The 16,137-nt window shown below is 34.4% G+C and overlaps 1 protein-coding gene across 2 annotated transcripts in view; it reads right to left on the bottom strand.

Annotated features, from left to right (window-relative positions):
- REV3L (REV3 like, DNA directed polymerase zeta catalytic subunit) overlaps positions 1–16,137 on the bottom strand; it is a 76,642-nt gene that overhangs the window by 23,323 nt on the left and 37,182 nt on the right. Inside the window, exons 11-19 of one of the 2 annotated variants that reach the window (XM_039351204.1) lie at positions 15,590–15,827; positions 14,165–14,301; positions 9,481–13,549; positions 7,617–8,506; positions 6,038–6,126; positions 5,057–5,182; positions 4,574–4,772; positions 2,067–2,158; positions 1,264–1,391 (exon numbers count right to left, since the gene is read on the bottom strand). In XM_039351204.1, coding sequence (XP_039207138.1) covers positions 1,264–1,391; positions 2,067–2,158; positions 4,574–4,772; positions 5,057–5,182; positions 6,038–6,126; positions 7,617–8,506; positions 9,481–13,549; positions 14,165–14,301; positions 15,590–15,827 — 5,968 coding nt within the window. Of the gene's footprint in view, positions 1–1,263; positions 1,392–2,046; positions 2,159–4,573; positions 4,773–5,056; positions 5,183–6,037; positions 6,127–7,616; positions 8,507–9,480; positions 13,550–14,164; positions 14,302–15,589; positions 15,828–16,137 lie in introns of both variants that reach the window. The other variant, XM_039351203.1, reaches the window with a different exon arrangement.

A 16,137-nucleotide genomic window follows, 5' to 3' on the forward strand; every position in this document is an offset into this window, starting at 1 on the left:
CATTTATTCAGCTGTTCTGCTAAATTTTATTTTTCCACCACATGCAGTTCATGGACATCAAAGATTATTAAACTCTATATTATAAGTATAAGGTTGTAGTGAAAGCTTGATCATTTCTTCTTCTCTCTGCTGTTCTAGTAAAGCTATGAAATTTTCATTTCAACTAACAACAATTTAATGTGTCATCCAAATTAAAAAAAAATCATTTTTAGCAATAATAGGAGGGAACAAGAAAGTTTGTAAAGTATAGGGTAAAATAGCTTGTTTCCACTAATCAAAATTAAAATGAACTATAGTTCTTAGGTTGAGCAACATAAACCACAATTAATAGGTCAATCATTAAGTTGTTTCAAAGGAGAGACAACATACACATTCAAAAATTACATAGCTTTCAATTGGCAAGGCAAACTACATAAAGTTTAAATCTATACCATATTTTAAACCATTGTCATATTTATTTTATCTGCAAAACAATATAGCATGATCTTTATATGAAGCTGAATGGAACTAGGAAATGAAAATTAACATATCCTAATTCGTGTCTTTGTCTCTTTCAAGCATTCTCTAATATCCACTAAATCCAACAAAACTTACTACTTTTGCAGTAATAATTCACAATATTAGCAGCAAAACCAATTTTGAACACTGTTTTGTCCAATATACTATTTAATGTAAAAAATAATAAGTTGGGAAAGAAAAGTAATAAAAATTTCAAATATACTCAAATCCAGGAGGTAACTTATTTGAAATATAGTTCCATACATATCAACATAGAATTATTATTATTTTGCTACATGAAACCACTGACTGAAAGTCTTGCATCAACTTGATTTTGGAGGGGTTGTAATTTTTATCCCTGAAACAGTAAAAATATTGTATCAAAACTATCTGAAAATACACATCATACTTCAGTCATTGGCCAGTCCTAGAAGCTGACATACAGCATTTCAAGAAGTGTTTACCAGGTAACAACCCAGATGTTTGGTTTGCCTTTTTCATGATAGAGAAATCAGTGTGCTTTCTTCATTCAGTGAAGCCTTCAGCTGTCAAGTCTTCATTTTTTGATCTTCAGAGATAAAGAAAAATTGTAATGTTCTGTTGTTTGGAATGATTATTTTTTTATGCAGACAAGTGGTATTTTTCCTATGCTTCCAAAATGGTGGAAGATTTAAAAAAATTAAAATTGCAATTTCCAAGTTGTTTTGTAAGTCAGACGGAGCAGCGGATTCCCAAAAAAGAGAAAGATAAAATTAATTTCCTTACCTGTAATTTTGTCTTCTCTGAACAGGAATCCGCTGCTTCGTCAGGACCCACCCTTTGCTGGTTGCTTTCAGCAACTCTAGTATTCTGGTTTCCTGGATTTGGTCAATGCCATTCTCATCAGAAGTTTTCTAGTTGGAGAGAGAGAGAATTGCAAATGTACTCTGCCTAGTACACATTTTCCTTGAGAATGTATTCCAGCTGGAAGTTTCAAAGTTTAGCTTTCTGGATAAAATAAGACTTCAAAGCTTTGGCAGTTGACCCGAAGAAAGACACATCTGAACTTCTGTAAGTGCATGATTAGAGGATGCTATAAGAGCATGTAAGAAACTTGAAAATGATACATCAAACCAAATTTGGAAAAGGAGAGCTTTCCCTTTGGAAAAGACATATGTAAAAAAAAAATCATGCCTACCTATTTATTTTTGCCTGTATCACTAGGAGCAATGAGTTTTCCTATGAGTTTTTCAGAAAAATCACCTCTTTCCTGCCTATTTGGTAGATTTTTTTAAAGCTGTATTTTAAGACAGTAAGAAGTTTTCTAGATTTCACATGCATCTTAAGGATATTATAAGTTTAATAGCACTGATGTGAATTCTGGTTTAGAGATCTGAATAAATATACCTTAAAAGATAAATATACTGTTATGAAGACCCAAAGCAAACATTTAACAAAATAAAAGTGTTAAAATATGGGGACATAAGAAAGAGAAGAGAGACCAACACTTGAACAAACTTAATCAGGAATTTATAAGATGAAAACAACAACAACAAAAAAGAATACTACCTTTTAATAATATTCACTACCTCCTGAAAAAGTGCTCTCTCATCAGTAGCATATGAGACTTCCAACCCTGAGATACCAGATCTTGCAAGCAAAGGGGCATGTTCTCTATTACCTGAAAAGCAAATTGAAATGCATTTATTTCTTAAGAAAAACATGATCGTTTCACTTTTGACAGTGAGCAGTACAAATAGTATTCCAGTACCCTTCCTCCACCTGCTGCAGACAAAGCATGAACAAGTTCATGTCAATTTTGCATTTAATTCTATTATATTGAAAAGCATATGCATGTTTTTGAATTTTTTTAGAATGCTATACCACTGGTTTTTCTAAGGTTCATATGCTGTAACTTTTCACAAACATATATTACAATAAATTATCATAAATTTTTCTTTAGATTTGAATTCCTGCTACCAACCTTTGTTATTCTACATTATGAATATGCCTGATTCAGGGGAAGAAAATCATGCTAATCTCTATCAATATGCACCAGGTTAATATTGCTGGTCTAACACATGGCAAAGAGGGAGAATATTAATTAATATAGATGCCATTAACAAAACTGCCTTGGTATCCAAGCACTGAGCTCTCTGTGCAAAGAGAACCTTGCTTTCTCTTATACAAAAGATCATGGACTATCTTTTACCAGGTATTCTTCATATAGGCAGGAAATAAGCTGATGGGAAGGATTCTAGACAGAAGTAGCTACTAAACATTTCAATGTAAGATGGGGTAAAGACTCTCCTTGAGGGCAGTGATAATCTATTGAGACTAGGAATGATCAGTGAACATTATGAAACATGGCTTTTCAACAACTACTATGTAACCTAAGGCCTAGAGCATGTGGAAAAAATATTCAGTATTGTTAGAAATTAATTGATATTCACATCGAAACAATTAAAAACACATTTATTACTTCTAGTTCCAAATAAATTATTTTTTTTAAACAGCCACACAACACATACATGGCCAAAATCAAGTTGAGATTGAAACACTTTCATAGATGTTTCTATTTAAATTTGATCGTGATTTTTGTTATAATGGTTCAACATTAATCAATGTGTTTTTAGAATTTAAAAAGTTCATGGTAGAATAATCAAAATGAGATTTTACTTTGTCAGCCAACAGTATCTTAAATAAATCAAATATTCAGTACTAATAACTCTGCAACATTAAATACAATTTCTGTTTTTTTAAAGAAAATGTGCTAAATCTAATATGGTGGAATTCAGTCTATACGTTTTCTTTCCAGTTTCTGAAGGCAGCCTCTAGAAGGACATAATTTAATAAAAACAATCTATTGTTTTAAAATTAAATATTTTAAAGAAAAATGTTATCAAAGGATGCTAAAGGTAAGAATAGGAATTACTTAATATCCAGAAATAAAAGTGGATGAAAAGATATGTTTTGTTATCATATTACATTGTGTTATTCAGAACTTTAATAACAGCATAAATTTACTGAATATAAATCTAGGAGTTTACTACTTTATTCTTGCAATTAAGCTTAAGGTTTTTTCACTAGCCTAAACCAGTGGTACTCAACCTTTAACAGCTGGAGAGCCACTTCACCATTAACTGTTGCAGAGCATAACATCAAACGTGAACATTGCAATCTTTTCTTCATGGTACTACCTAATTTTGGGTGGTGTCCATCACCACATGCAATATTTACTGAACCATGTCATGGCATGTCATCTTTTTTCTCCATTGCTGTTATCCTTGTTCCTTATTGGTTGCTGGGGGAAAAAAGGGAAGATTCCCATTCTTTCCCATGGCTGCTGGGCTGGAGTGATTTCTATTCTTACCTGGCAGGGGGATCCCAGCAGCTCCTTCGCTTTCCTCCTATGGGAGGAGGTACTTCAGTGACTCCCACACTGCCGGTCCTTTGGTCAGTGCTCCCCGCGCTGCCTGATAGAGTGGAGCGCCGATCAGATGCCTACACTGCGAGAGCCGCCTGTAGGGCCTCAAGAGCATCCAGCTCTAGAGCCACAGGTTGAGTATCACTGGTCTAAACAAAGCCAAAAAGGTACAATACAATAAGGGCCCTCTTTAGACCCTACAAAGATCAGAAAACCACACAACAACCCTTATGCAACATTTAACATATTCCATGTTCTATCTTTATTCAAACCAATTTAGACAGATTACCAAACTGAATTTCTTGAACAGTCTCAGGAAATTAAAAAGGACTAGTTCAGCACAAGAGTTTTGAGGCCTGCCATCTAGGGTATGCTTTCCTCTTTATATCTTCAGGACTTCTGCAGGAGCGTGCTACAAAATATTAAACATTGTTTAATATACACTTAGGTAGATGTTAAGTATTATAGCCCTTGCAAATGTTCATAAAAAGATATAAGGTGGAAACTACCTACTATAAGTCTGTGATTCTACAACGAGATGACATGAATTTAAACACTAGCAAACCTCCTTCAAAACCACATTTTTATTTATTATGTTTATTAATACCTAAATATAATCAATTCAAAATATTGACATTAATTTTAAAGAAAACAAAATGAAATAAGGACCTTGACTTGAGATAGTTCTTGCTCTGTCTTTATCAATCACTACAGCACCAGAGATTTCCATTTTCTCAGTATCTGGCAATGGTGTGTCAGATGAGATGCAGTAGAATAAAGCACAGATAGGATCAAATTCAGGATCCGCCTCCAAATCTCTTCTTGTTCGAGCATGCAATTCTATACTTAGCAGTGTAAGATACTGTACCTACACAGAAAAGTTTATATTATTAGCTTTGTTAAAATAATTTGAAAAAAACACTACAAGCAAAACCTTTATCAACAATCAAGCATGAATTTATCCTTTAGCTAATTAATGTGAACTGTTTCAGGAATCAATAAAATCATGTAATTTAGTAATAATGAATAAATTAGTGTCTGCCTATGAATATTCGCCAATCTTGACAAGTACTTTCATTTTGATAATTTCAAAAATGATCTGAGAAACATATATTGGGTATGTAAAGCATTTTCAATAAAAAAACGAGTTACCTCATGTAAAGCCTTTGCTTCTTGAAGGTTTTGCACACTTATTTTAAAACCATAAGAATTGTTCAAAGATGGTCCTTCAATCTGAGAAGTTTCTTTCTTTTGATTATTTATAGTAGCGAACTGATTCTGTTAAATAAAACAACAAACTTCTAATAATTAAGACTATTTTTTTGATAATTTAAATAATTTAACTCTCACAATCTTGTTCATCTCCATTCAACTGGTGGGTATAAATAAATACTCAGATCATATTCCAGGTAGAAAAGCACTGCCATGTTGTTATATTTTCTAATGCTTATTTCACAACTACAATGGAAGCTTCTTTCGTTTAATACAAGACTTATACCAGGAATGTATCTCTGAAATAACCACATGGAACCATTCTCCTCTTCAATATTCTGCACTCAATTATAGCTGATTACAAAAGACTGGGAATAGCTGCACAGCTAATACTGACTGCATCGGTAATACTGCAGTTTTAGCATTTACAGGTATGTTACAGCCACATAAATTGCAACCTATACCACAGAAATTGTTTCCTAGGTTGTTGCTAATGTTTATTAACATATCCTTCTTTCAAAAATATCAAAAATATCAAAGATGTTATATGTGTTCTTCAAGCATGGAAAGTTCAGGTTCCAACAAAAGCATTAAATATTCTTCACCATCAGTATAATCTTTACAAGCATTTTCAATAGGAAATAACAGCTAGCAACAGGTTTTCGTATTAAGTCAGGAGAAATGAATCTAAAAGTGATTTCTGATATGGTGTATCATAGAAAGTCATTTTACAAATAATTCCTAAGCAATTTTCACTAGGTATTTATTTTACTCTCCCAAGCTAATTTCAGCCTACCCTTTCATATAAACTTCCACAAAGCAGTAAACTAGAACTCAACAAAGCAGGATGATCTTAAAACAAAACTTAAAAGACAAAAATCAAAACCCAAGTGAGTATAAAGTTTCATTCCTTCTTCTTACCTTAATTTGTGTTGTTAAAAGTACTTTACGAAGTGCATCAACATTTCTTCCTCGTCTAGAACTAAACTTCTGAATATCTCGTCCTATGTCTGAAAAAAGAACATTACTTTGTATTATAAAACTTTCTATGCATTTCAGTTACAGAGCTCTAAGCAGCTTAAAATATAATGAGCAAATATACTAACAAAACAAGTAAACTTTAAGACCAAATTACCTAAATAAACTCTGAATTAACTTCAATTCATAGTACAACTGTACAGTTTCTTGTCAGGAATATTACAATGACCTCCAAAGCTCCCTTCCAAATCTGTTATTCTGTATTCTGTACAATGGACTAAATTATGTACAAAAACTTCAAAGGTTTATTTTAATTCAAAAGTTGCAGAGCAGATGCTTTGCATTCAGAAAGCTACTGGTTCAATCACTGGCAACTTCAAATAGTGAATAAAAATAGAGTATTTTCAGTTAGAATACATGTTGTACATGAAACAAGCAAATGTTAGCCCCAATACTAAATCATAGAATGACATTGGATCGTTTTATTTTGATCTTATGTAAATTAGATAAAAAATGTTGCAAATTCATTAATTCTGCATCTCAACTCTAGACTGCACAGTTGAAATGGTCAGTTACTAAATCAGCGCCTGGAGGCCATTTAGATCTGAATGGAGAGAAACAGACTTTGGCTCAAGCCTGACAAGAGTGAGTGGCTGCAATTTTGGGTTTCCTTGCGTTGGGTATGTTTTCACTGTTGGTCTTGGATGGATTTGAGATTAGTAAACAACTCTCTGGTCTTTCTGGACTAACAGCTACTGCTTGATGAACAGGTGGCAGTTGAGGCACAAATTGATCTTGTGTGCCAGTTGTCTCCTTTCCTCAACTAAGAGGTCCTACAGATAGTTACTAATGGCCTGGTCATCTAATGACTGAAATATGAAATGTGCTCTACATGGGGCTGCCCTTGAAGACAATCTGAAAGGTACAGCTATTTCAAAATGCAATGGCCTGAGCAATCATGGTATCTAATTATGCCCATGTGTCATTACTGCTGTACAAACTGCAGTGGCTGCCAGTTGGCTTCAGGATGCAATTCAAAATATCGGTTACCTATAAAACCCTTTATGACATAGGGGCTCATTTTCTCAGGGACCACCTATCTTTTAATACTTTCTACCTATCTGATACATTCAGGCAGAATAGATATGCCCCAGATCCCCTCAATTAAGAATTGTCATCTTGGGGAATTGAAGAAGTATGCCTTCTCTGACTCTGCCCTCTGGAACAGCACTCTCAAAATAAGTATGGTGTTAACTTTCCTGGGACTCCAGGCTCTAAAGACCAAGTCTGAGGTTAGTGTCTCTGTGGAACTCATCAGATTTTTATTGGTTTGGTTGTTTTTAATTTGGGCTGCTACTTTTTGTTTCATGCTTTTAACTTTTTAAATTGTGTATCTGGATACTATAAGCCACTCAGGTGTTTTGGGGTGGGTAACCATAATAAACTTAATATAACATGTAAATAATACAGTAACTGACTGAATTTATTTTTAATTGCTGCATTTCTTTGGTCATAAGCTTACCTGATAATGGAGTATATCCTAATGCTTCTGGTATTCCTTGAGATATATGCTCCCTGATAGGTGTACTATGAAAGCAAGTATCAGAATTGCCATCTGGTTCTTTGCTCAATGGGGAGACACAGAATGGTATTTTGCTTTCCTTTTTGACAGATTTCTGTTCTTTCTCAGCTACAGATTTATTTTCTTCTCGAGAAGACAATACACCCTCTGAGTCTTCTAAATTAGATTGCTTAGAATTGGTGGATACTTGTTGCCAGGGTGGAAGTACTGGTGAATCAGGAGAACTATAATTGGTATAATCTTCCTCTTTTTTGTCCTTATCTATTGCTGCAGCGACAAGTGGCGTTGTCTTTACTTTAACGATAGTCTTACTCATTTCAGAGATATTTACACCAAACTTTTCCATAGTTTGAGGTAATATGGGATTTGAAGATGAAAAGCACAGATCTTCTGATTGTACAGCAGATTTGCTTGGTATATCAGAACTCACAGCAACCTTGACTATCTGATGACATAGATTCTTAGGCAAAGACATATTGGTCAAATTCTCATCAATCTTCTCCATTTCAATTGATTTGATAACAGCTCTTTTTTTAAAATATTCGTAATCTTCTTTGGCTTGAAGCCATGACTGAATTTGCTGGTAGCTTGGTGCACATTTGCAAGGCATGATTACTATCTTTTTGTCATTAATTTTACGGGTGTTCCTTTGTTTTTTATCAGTAGAGAATTGGCTATTTCGAAGGGGAGAGCCTGGCCTAGGACTCTGTGCCATTGCCAAAAATGCAGTCTTCCAGAGTTGTAGTCCCTCCAAAGAGAAATCTCCTTCAAATTCAAGTAGATCATTTGGAAGTCTAGATTCTACTGTAAGTACTCTTCCTCCAATCTCTCTGTAAAATAATTACTTTAATTATTTTTCTCATAAACATAATTTATTTTACTAGCAGTGTTATTTGTCCTTATTGTTTTTCTCTATCTAATACCATGCATGTATACATTTATTGTATAATGGAAACTTTACTATCCTCTACTGAAGCCCTCAAATCTATTCTAGAAGGTCTTCAACCTCCATCTCAGATTTGGAAAGTATAGAGGGGTAAAGAAAGAGAATCTGATTTACCAGGAAAAAGCATTATCTTCAATACAAAATTACTATATACAATAAAATATACAAGTAAAATATACAAATATACAATAAATGATAAAATGTGGTTAAATTATCTAAACAAAAGAATAAACTTAAGTCAAAATCCTTTAGGTCAGTGGTTCTCAACCTGTGGGTCGGGACCCCATTTGGGATCGAATGACCATTTCATGGGGGTCGCCAAACAAGGCTGTCCGCCATTTTTTCCCCCTTTTCTTTGGCTACACCCCTGGCACCCGGTGATGTATAAGTGGTTGGGGGTCACCACAACATGGGGAACTGTATTATGGGGTCGCGGCATTAGAAAGGTTGAGAACCACTGCTTTAGGTTCTAAGATATTACATCCAAATTAGTAAATTTAAGATAACAATTGATTATGAATAACTTTGTTGTTACCCAAGAATATTTTTCTAAAATGGTAATTTATCCAGTTTCATTTAAATATTTCTGAGTAATACCCAATCATTCTTACATGTTCATAATGGTTATTTAATTACAAAAATAAACTGGAGTGTCTTACTTTTATAGCTGAAATGTAATTATGATTTTATGTAGCTCTAGCCTTCACCTTGTAGGCCTTATGGATCCAGAAAGGAAGGCTATGTTAAATTGTATCCAACTTTTTAATTCTTACGTAAAAATGTAAACATTTCTAATGATATAAAAAAGAGAAATACGACTACAGAAAGTCCTATTGACTATCTATATAACCACATTACCTTGGCTTTTCAGGTACATCAGAGGGGTTGCTGCAAAAAGGTTCTTGATAAATTGTTTCTGCCAGATCATGATCTAATAAAGTTGACATGATTTCTTCACGACTGGGAGGTGACATTAGAGGTTTAAGGATATGAGCAGCACGAGCTGTAGAACTCCCATTTTTTGACTGTGATGGAGAGCTTGTAGATCTAGGGGAACTGTCAGGGGTTGGTGTTAATCCCTCATTGTTTCTCGAAATATACAACTCTAAATCTTCAGAAGCAGCATCCATAAGTTCACCATCGGGGGAAGATAAAATAGAAGAAAAAGAAATACTAACTGAGTCAAGCGATTGTCCAAGTTCAGAAATGACTTCCTTTCTAAAGGGATTTTGACTCCAATCACCATTTGGAGATGAAAGATTAAGAAAAATTGCTTTCTTCATAATATTTCTATCCAGTTGAAGTTGTTCTTTATGAAACATTTCAGCCTGCTGACCATCTGCTGGTGAACCAGGTTGAGACGTAGATGGAAGAATGTTTTTCCATTGATTGTGGAGATTTTCATTGTTTTCCAAACATCTTTTATCAAAAAGCTGAGGGCTATGTTGGCCAGATCTTAACCAAGATTGAGGATCTGAATTATGCATATTTTCTTCTTTAGATATTTTATTATGATTTAAAAAATCAGTTTCTGCTGTTTGACCTGGAAAATGGTCTTGAGCTACATCACTCAGAAATTTCTGTGGTAAATTTTGATCTGCTGGGACAAATTGACTTGCAGAATACAAACTACAAAATCCAGTCTGCCCTATAGCATTAATATCAAAATTGTAATTATGATCAGGTGACAGACTATCTTCAAGTGAGTAACAGCTTTCAAAACCCGCATCTGAATAAAGAATGGAACTATCAGCAGGTGTAACATGGCCAGTATTACTTAGTTGTTTGGCTGAATCTTTTAAAAGCTTGACCGCCTTTTCTTTAGATTTTTTATCCCTGGGAATATGAGGCTTTCTTGGAGATGTAACAGAACAAAGTTTTTTAGATGATTTATTTGAATCGAGAGGGAAAGAAGCATCTATGTTCGACTGAGATTTAACTGATGCTTGTTCATGAATGTTGTTCATATGCATTTTCTGTTGTCTCTTTTGGAGTAATTCTTTCAGAACTGCTAAGCCAGAATGCCCTTCACTGAATACTGAAGGAGTTAGCAGACCCTTGCTCTTACACTGAGAATCTGTTTGGGCTTGAGAGACTGTTTCTGATATTACCTTTTGTTTTGTATTTTTTTCAGGGTTAAAATGTGACACATCCAAAATAAACCCCCCCTGTTTCTGTTCCCATTCTAATTTTTTCACTGGACTTCTTAAAGAAGCTACAAAGCATTTTTTTGGTAACTGGTAAGATCCATGGCTTTCCTCAGAAGTTTTTAAAAAAGAAATATGATCAGCATGCTTTGCTGCTTCTGACAAATAAACTATTTGCTGCTGATTATCTTTACAACACAAGAAGTTACTAGGATGAATCTGATCAGTATTGATCACCTCAGAAGAAATGCAGTTTTCATTTACTTTTCCCACAGAGGATAACAGTTTGTTTTGTGAATTTGTAACTTCTTCTGTCTTTTTAAGTGCATCCTTAGAATTATATGCATTCAGTGCTACCTGAGATATACAGTTACACTGGTCATATACGTTATTTTGAATTGAGGAATCTTCCATTCTAAATATACTACTCTGACTGTTAGATCTTTGGAAATTTATTTTGGCTTTTTCCCTTCCAGATATCAGAGAAGCTATGCCTGGATGAAGATCCTCTGTCAAACTGGAACCTTGGTGCCCAATAGGCTTTTCATTTTCCAACAATGATTGGAAATAAATCAATGGATTTACTTGGGCATTAGCTGTTAATGAAAGCTGTGCTGAAGATGGGTGTCCTGTAGAACAGCCAATTGGATGTGAATTTCCCAGGCTGTGAACATTCTCAGGTAACTCCCAGGGGTTTGGTGTAAGTTTAAGTTCTGCTACAGGAGGAATAATATTTTGATTATTTGCAATTGTCACCAATGTGGACACTTTTTTAAATTTTTGTTTCTGTTTTGATCTTGGCTTTTTCTTTAAATTATTTCTAGGTTTATTAGACTGATTGTTTTTTTTGTTGCTTCTTACAGTAGCATTAGCAAATTGCTTTCTACACTTTTTAACCTGAGTTTTTGACTGAAAGTGTTTGCCCACATTGGGATTAACAGTTTTACTGCTGAACATATTAGTATTTTTAAACACTAATGTTTCTTTTTCTAGTTTACACGCAATTTCTTCGGCATTTGGCTCAGTGGGAGACCAGCAACGGGGTGGGGATACATTAACTGGACTTGCACTTCTTTCTGACAGAAAACCTAATTTAGACATAACATCACTATAATTCAAATCACAGTCTTCAGTTTCAGCACTGTATGATGGCAGAGGAGGGGAAAGAAAGGCATGAGTCCTTTTTCTGAAATATAGGGTTCTTCTAATAGTTTTACTTTTTATATTTTGTGGCTTCCCACCCAGCCTTTTCTTGGCAGACTTACATTTTGCTTTTCTTTTGTTACTTTTCTTTGGTGTTAATGGATAAATAGGATATTTGGTTGCAGGTGAATCAGGAACTTTTGGCCAGAAGTCCTTCAAAGGTGCAAGCTTCTTATATAGATTCATTTTCTCTTCAGTAAGAAAGACTTGTTCCTCACTAGAATCTATTTTTCCCAGCTTAACAAGCATATTTTTCCGCCCCCTGAATCTATTAATAATAATATATTTTATAATAACAGGTGGCAATTTTCTAGAAAGTCGCCTTCGTTTTCTACATTTTTTAGAACCATCCACATTTTCATCATTTTCTACAGAATGAGGTAGTGTGATTTTTGAATTATGTATGCCCAAACTAGATTCACTATCTTCAGTTTCATAATTTATTTTACGTTTAGCTCTGAGTGTATATTTATTACCACATAGTCCAAACGTTTCCTCAGATTCTTGAGCAAAATCTTCAAAAGGACAATCAATATAGTTCCTTGTGTCTGTGGACATTTTGTTTTCAAAAACCATATGATGAACTTGAGTATCATTCCGTAACAAAATGTCTCTGTCGGGAATATTGCTACTTGCATTATCTTGTACATAGCAGCTTTCTTTCATGGATAAAGCATCCATGGCATTTGCAGACTGCTGATTGCTAAGAACCATTTTCTTTTTATTTCGTTTTAGCTTAGACTGTTTTTTTCCTTGTTGCAGTTTGTATGTCACAGGGCCCAACTTCTGGGGCTGATTGAGACAATTAGAAAGAACTACACTAGGAAAGAACATATAGTGTGCTGCCTGTTGATTTACATTTGTTTTTTCATTCTTGTGTTCCTCAGATTCTTCATATCTAAGCTTAAAGTTATTAAGGCTATCTCCATCAGTGCTTTTTTCAGAAGAAAGAATAAGAGTCTGATTACTCTCCGAGCAAGACATAGTTTCACAGTTTTCTGGCGCTGGGAAAAGGCTATTTAAATCGGTAGTGTTTGCTTTTACATTTATTTCAGAAGATGTTTTATTTTTGGAATAAACTAAATCTATAAAGTTAGACTTATTTGTCAGAATATTTTCACTAATTTGGTGGTTCATATGCTGAGATACATCCTTTGCAACCTTTCTAATTCCAGTATACTTTCTGCTAGGCAAGTGTCTGCTTATAGAGGAGATGTCTTCACACAAAACAGAGCCTTTTTCACTTTTATTATTTTCCTGATGTGGCTTTTCAGAATGGAGGATATTGTTGAAGGATGCTGGGTACTTCATGTTGTAAATACTTTCATTTGAAAGAGAATGGATTGATAAGTCAGGTCTTATATCTGTCATGCTTGGTTGAGTAAGACCGTCTAAGTCATCAGTATTCAAAATATGAGAAGAAAGGGCACTTGTGTGTTTACACTGAAAAGTTATTTTAGCAGGTGATGGGGGTTCCAGAGTAGCAGCATCTTTATGAAAAATTGTAGTCTTTACAGTTTTGCTTGTGGCAATTGCAGAGGTATGGGTCCGGGAACCTTCATTGTTCAAAGGATTGTCTAGAACAGAACAGATGATTTTTTTTTTTTACTATTTTCTCCCTGAGGTTAAAATATCAGCAAGTATAAAGATAGCCAAATAATAATTATTGATGATAAAAGAATATAATTAAAGAAATTCTAAGGGCATCAAGCAGTACAAGATCATTATGAGACTAATAACATGGTATGAGGGACACTTTAGATAACATTCACAGAATTCCAGAATATTTATAACATAACAAGGTTATGGAAAGCTCCCAACATTTGACAACTATGTTTAATTCTGGCCCCTTAAATTTTTTGCTGGTGAACCACTAGAAAATATTGCCTCTATGTTATTATTGGGGAGGTTGAAAACAAATTCAACGGCTTCACCTAAACTTAACTTTGTGATATATGTGGGGCAAGATTCCTATCCAACGTTTCTACAAAGCACCTAACCCAGTGTTTCTCAACCTTGACAATTTTAAGGCATGTAGACTTCAACTCCCAGAATTCTGGGAGTTGAAGTCCACATGCCTTAAAATTGTCAAGGTTGAGAAACACTGACCTAACCCATATATGTGACACAGAAATCACAATGAAGAATTATTGTTTCTGAGAAAAATGCAAAACCCTTTTAAGCATACTTACCACTGTTTTCATCTGCAGTTCCATCTAACTGAGGTATAGAAAGACTTGCTAGAAGCATGTTATCATTCCAGTCCATATCATCTTCAGAAGAACTATCATCTTCACCTGAACTTTGATTTCTACTTCTGCCCATTGACCTACAAGAAATACAACCCATTTTACACAACTAAAAACGTCTGACCATAATCTGGCAGTTCAATAGTTATGACACATTGAATGTTGGACAGTAAAGACAAATAAGTCTCTACAATTCACTTTCCAGGAGGATGACAGCCTGATGGAGTATTATTGTTGTGGTGAGATCACTACCTGCTCAGATCTAAACTGTAGCAACTTTTTCTCTTCAGTGGGAGAGAACTATTAGATTACTTTGATCCTAGATGCTAATAAATCAGAGGGCTCTGATTATTTCCTTGGGTCAGTCTATGGAATACAGATAGTTGAAAATCTCCTCCTACTCTTTTTCAATCTAGCTAAGGAAAATCAACTGGGACACAATTAGAATGCAAATAACAGAAAACTAGTTTAACACCAGTAAAAAATGCATAATTGAGCTCACTTTGTGGGAGTGATGAAGAAGCAGGATTATTCGCTTTTTTCATTATTTGTCTCAATGAAGATGTGAATAATTTGTCAACCCACTTATCACTTTGCTCAACTCTAGCTAGTTTATTATACCTAGTAGGAAACTTCATGACAAAGAGACCATTCCTAAAAAAATAAATAAATTGGATAATCTGATTAATTATAAGTGTGGTTAATATCTCCCTCCTGGGCAAAGTTACTGAGCTGAGATAGCTGTTCAGACTGGATGAACTGAATTTCTACATACATTTCAACTAGGGTTTAAGTCTGGTTTAAATAACAACTCTCCTGTCCATCCTATTAGACGGCTTTTGCTGAGACATAGATAGGCAGAGTTGCTTCTCCTCTATGATTTTTGATACAATTTACCATGGCATGCTATGGAGATGCTTTACATTTAATCGTACCTGTTTTAGTGAGTTGCAAATAGATGCTACGTGTGTCTTCTAACGCACCTCTTTCAAATGAAGCACTCCATAGGCTTATTTCTTCCCTCCACCAACAAGCCTAATCTCTCCTCTCCTGTATCAAAATCCTTTCCATTCTTACTATGGTTTTCAAAAATATGACAATTAGGGCTAAATAATATTTAGAGAAAACCAGTATGACTATGCTTTAATTAGGGCTTCTAGATTACCTTGGTTCAAGTTGTACCTACTGCATATTAGACTGAGTTTACATTTATTCCTATACCTTATCCTACATATATTTTCTTGATACTATATTAGATCATGGATAATATATAGATTATATAGATTTTCTTCAGTAATATGGAAAGTTCAATACAGGCTGATCAGTACTTTTATCAGATATGCAACTGTACAAAAAAAAAGAATATACCTTCGCTTTGCATCAACTTCATTTGAGCTGCTATCCCATTGTTGGGACATTAACAAACTGAGATCCATTTCTTCTTTTTCAATCTGCTGTTCATTTTCTTCATCATCACTGTTCTGAAGATTTCTATAGTGTCCAGAAGAATAATGCTGTGATGATGCATTTTGTTGTACAATCTCATATCCATCATCTTCCAACCCAGCTAAAAGATGTATCATGGCTTGATCAGAACTGTTATTCACTATAGGAAAAATAGAATGTATTTTTGTATTTGTTTTTTTAAATCTCTGCATTTGTTTTTAATAAAACCTAACAACCTCACAATCTCAGTGCCATAGATGAACAAAAATACACAAGATTTTTTGTTTTTATTATCATTTCTCTCATGTATCTTGACATGTATTTACCGAACGCTGTGATATGAGCAATATTATGTTGACTTGCATGTTCCATGTTGGGCACAAGTGAATGGTTTGTTTATTTATTTAGCATATGGCAATGTATATTAGCTAGGAGACTACAGGGTTAATACAGAGTAGTTGTTTGGCTGC

The sequence above is a fragment of the Crotalus tigris genome, unplaced genomic scaffold (genome assembly GCF_016545835.1).
Source record: "Crotalus tigris isolate CLP2741 ecotype Arizona unplaced genomic scaffold, ASM1654583v1 scf7180000018371.15429387391:27106975, whole genome shotgun sequence".
Lineage (NCBI taxonomy): Eukaryota > Metazoa > Chordata > Lepidosauria > Squamata > Viperidae > Crotalus > Crotalus tigris.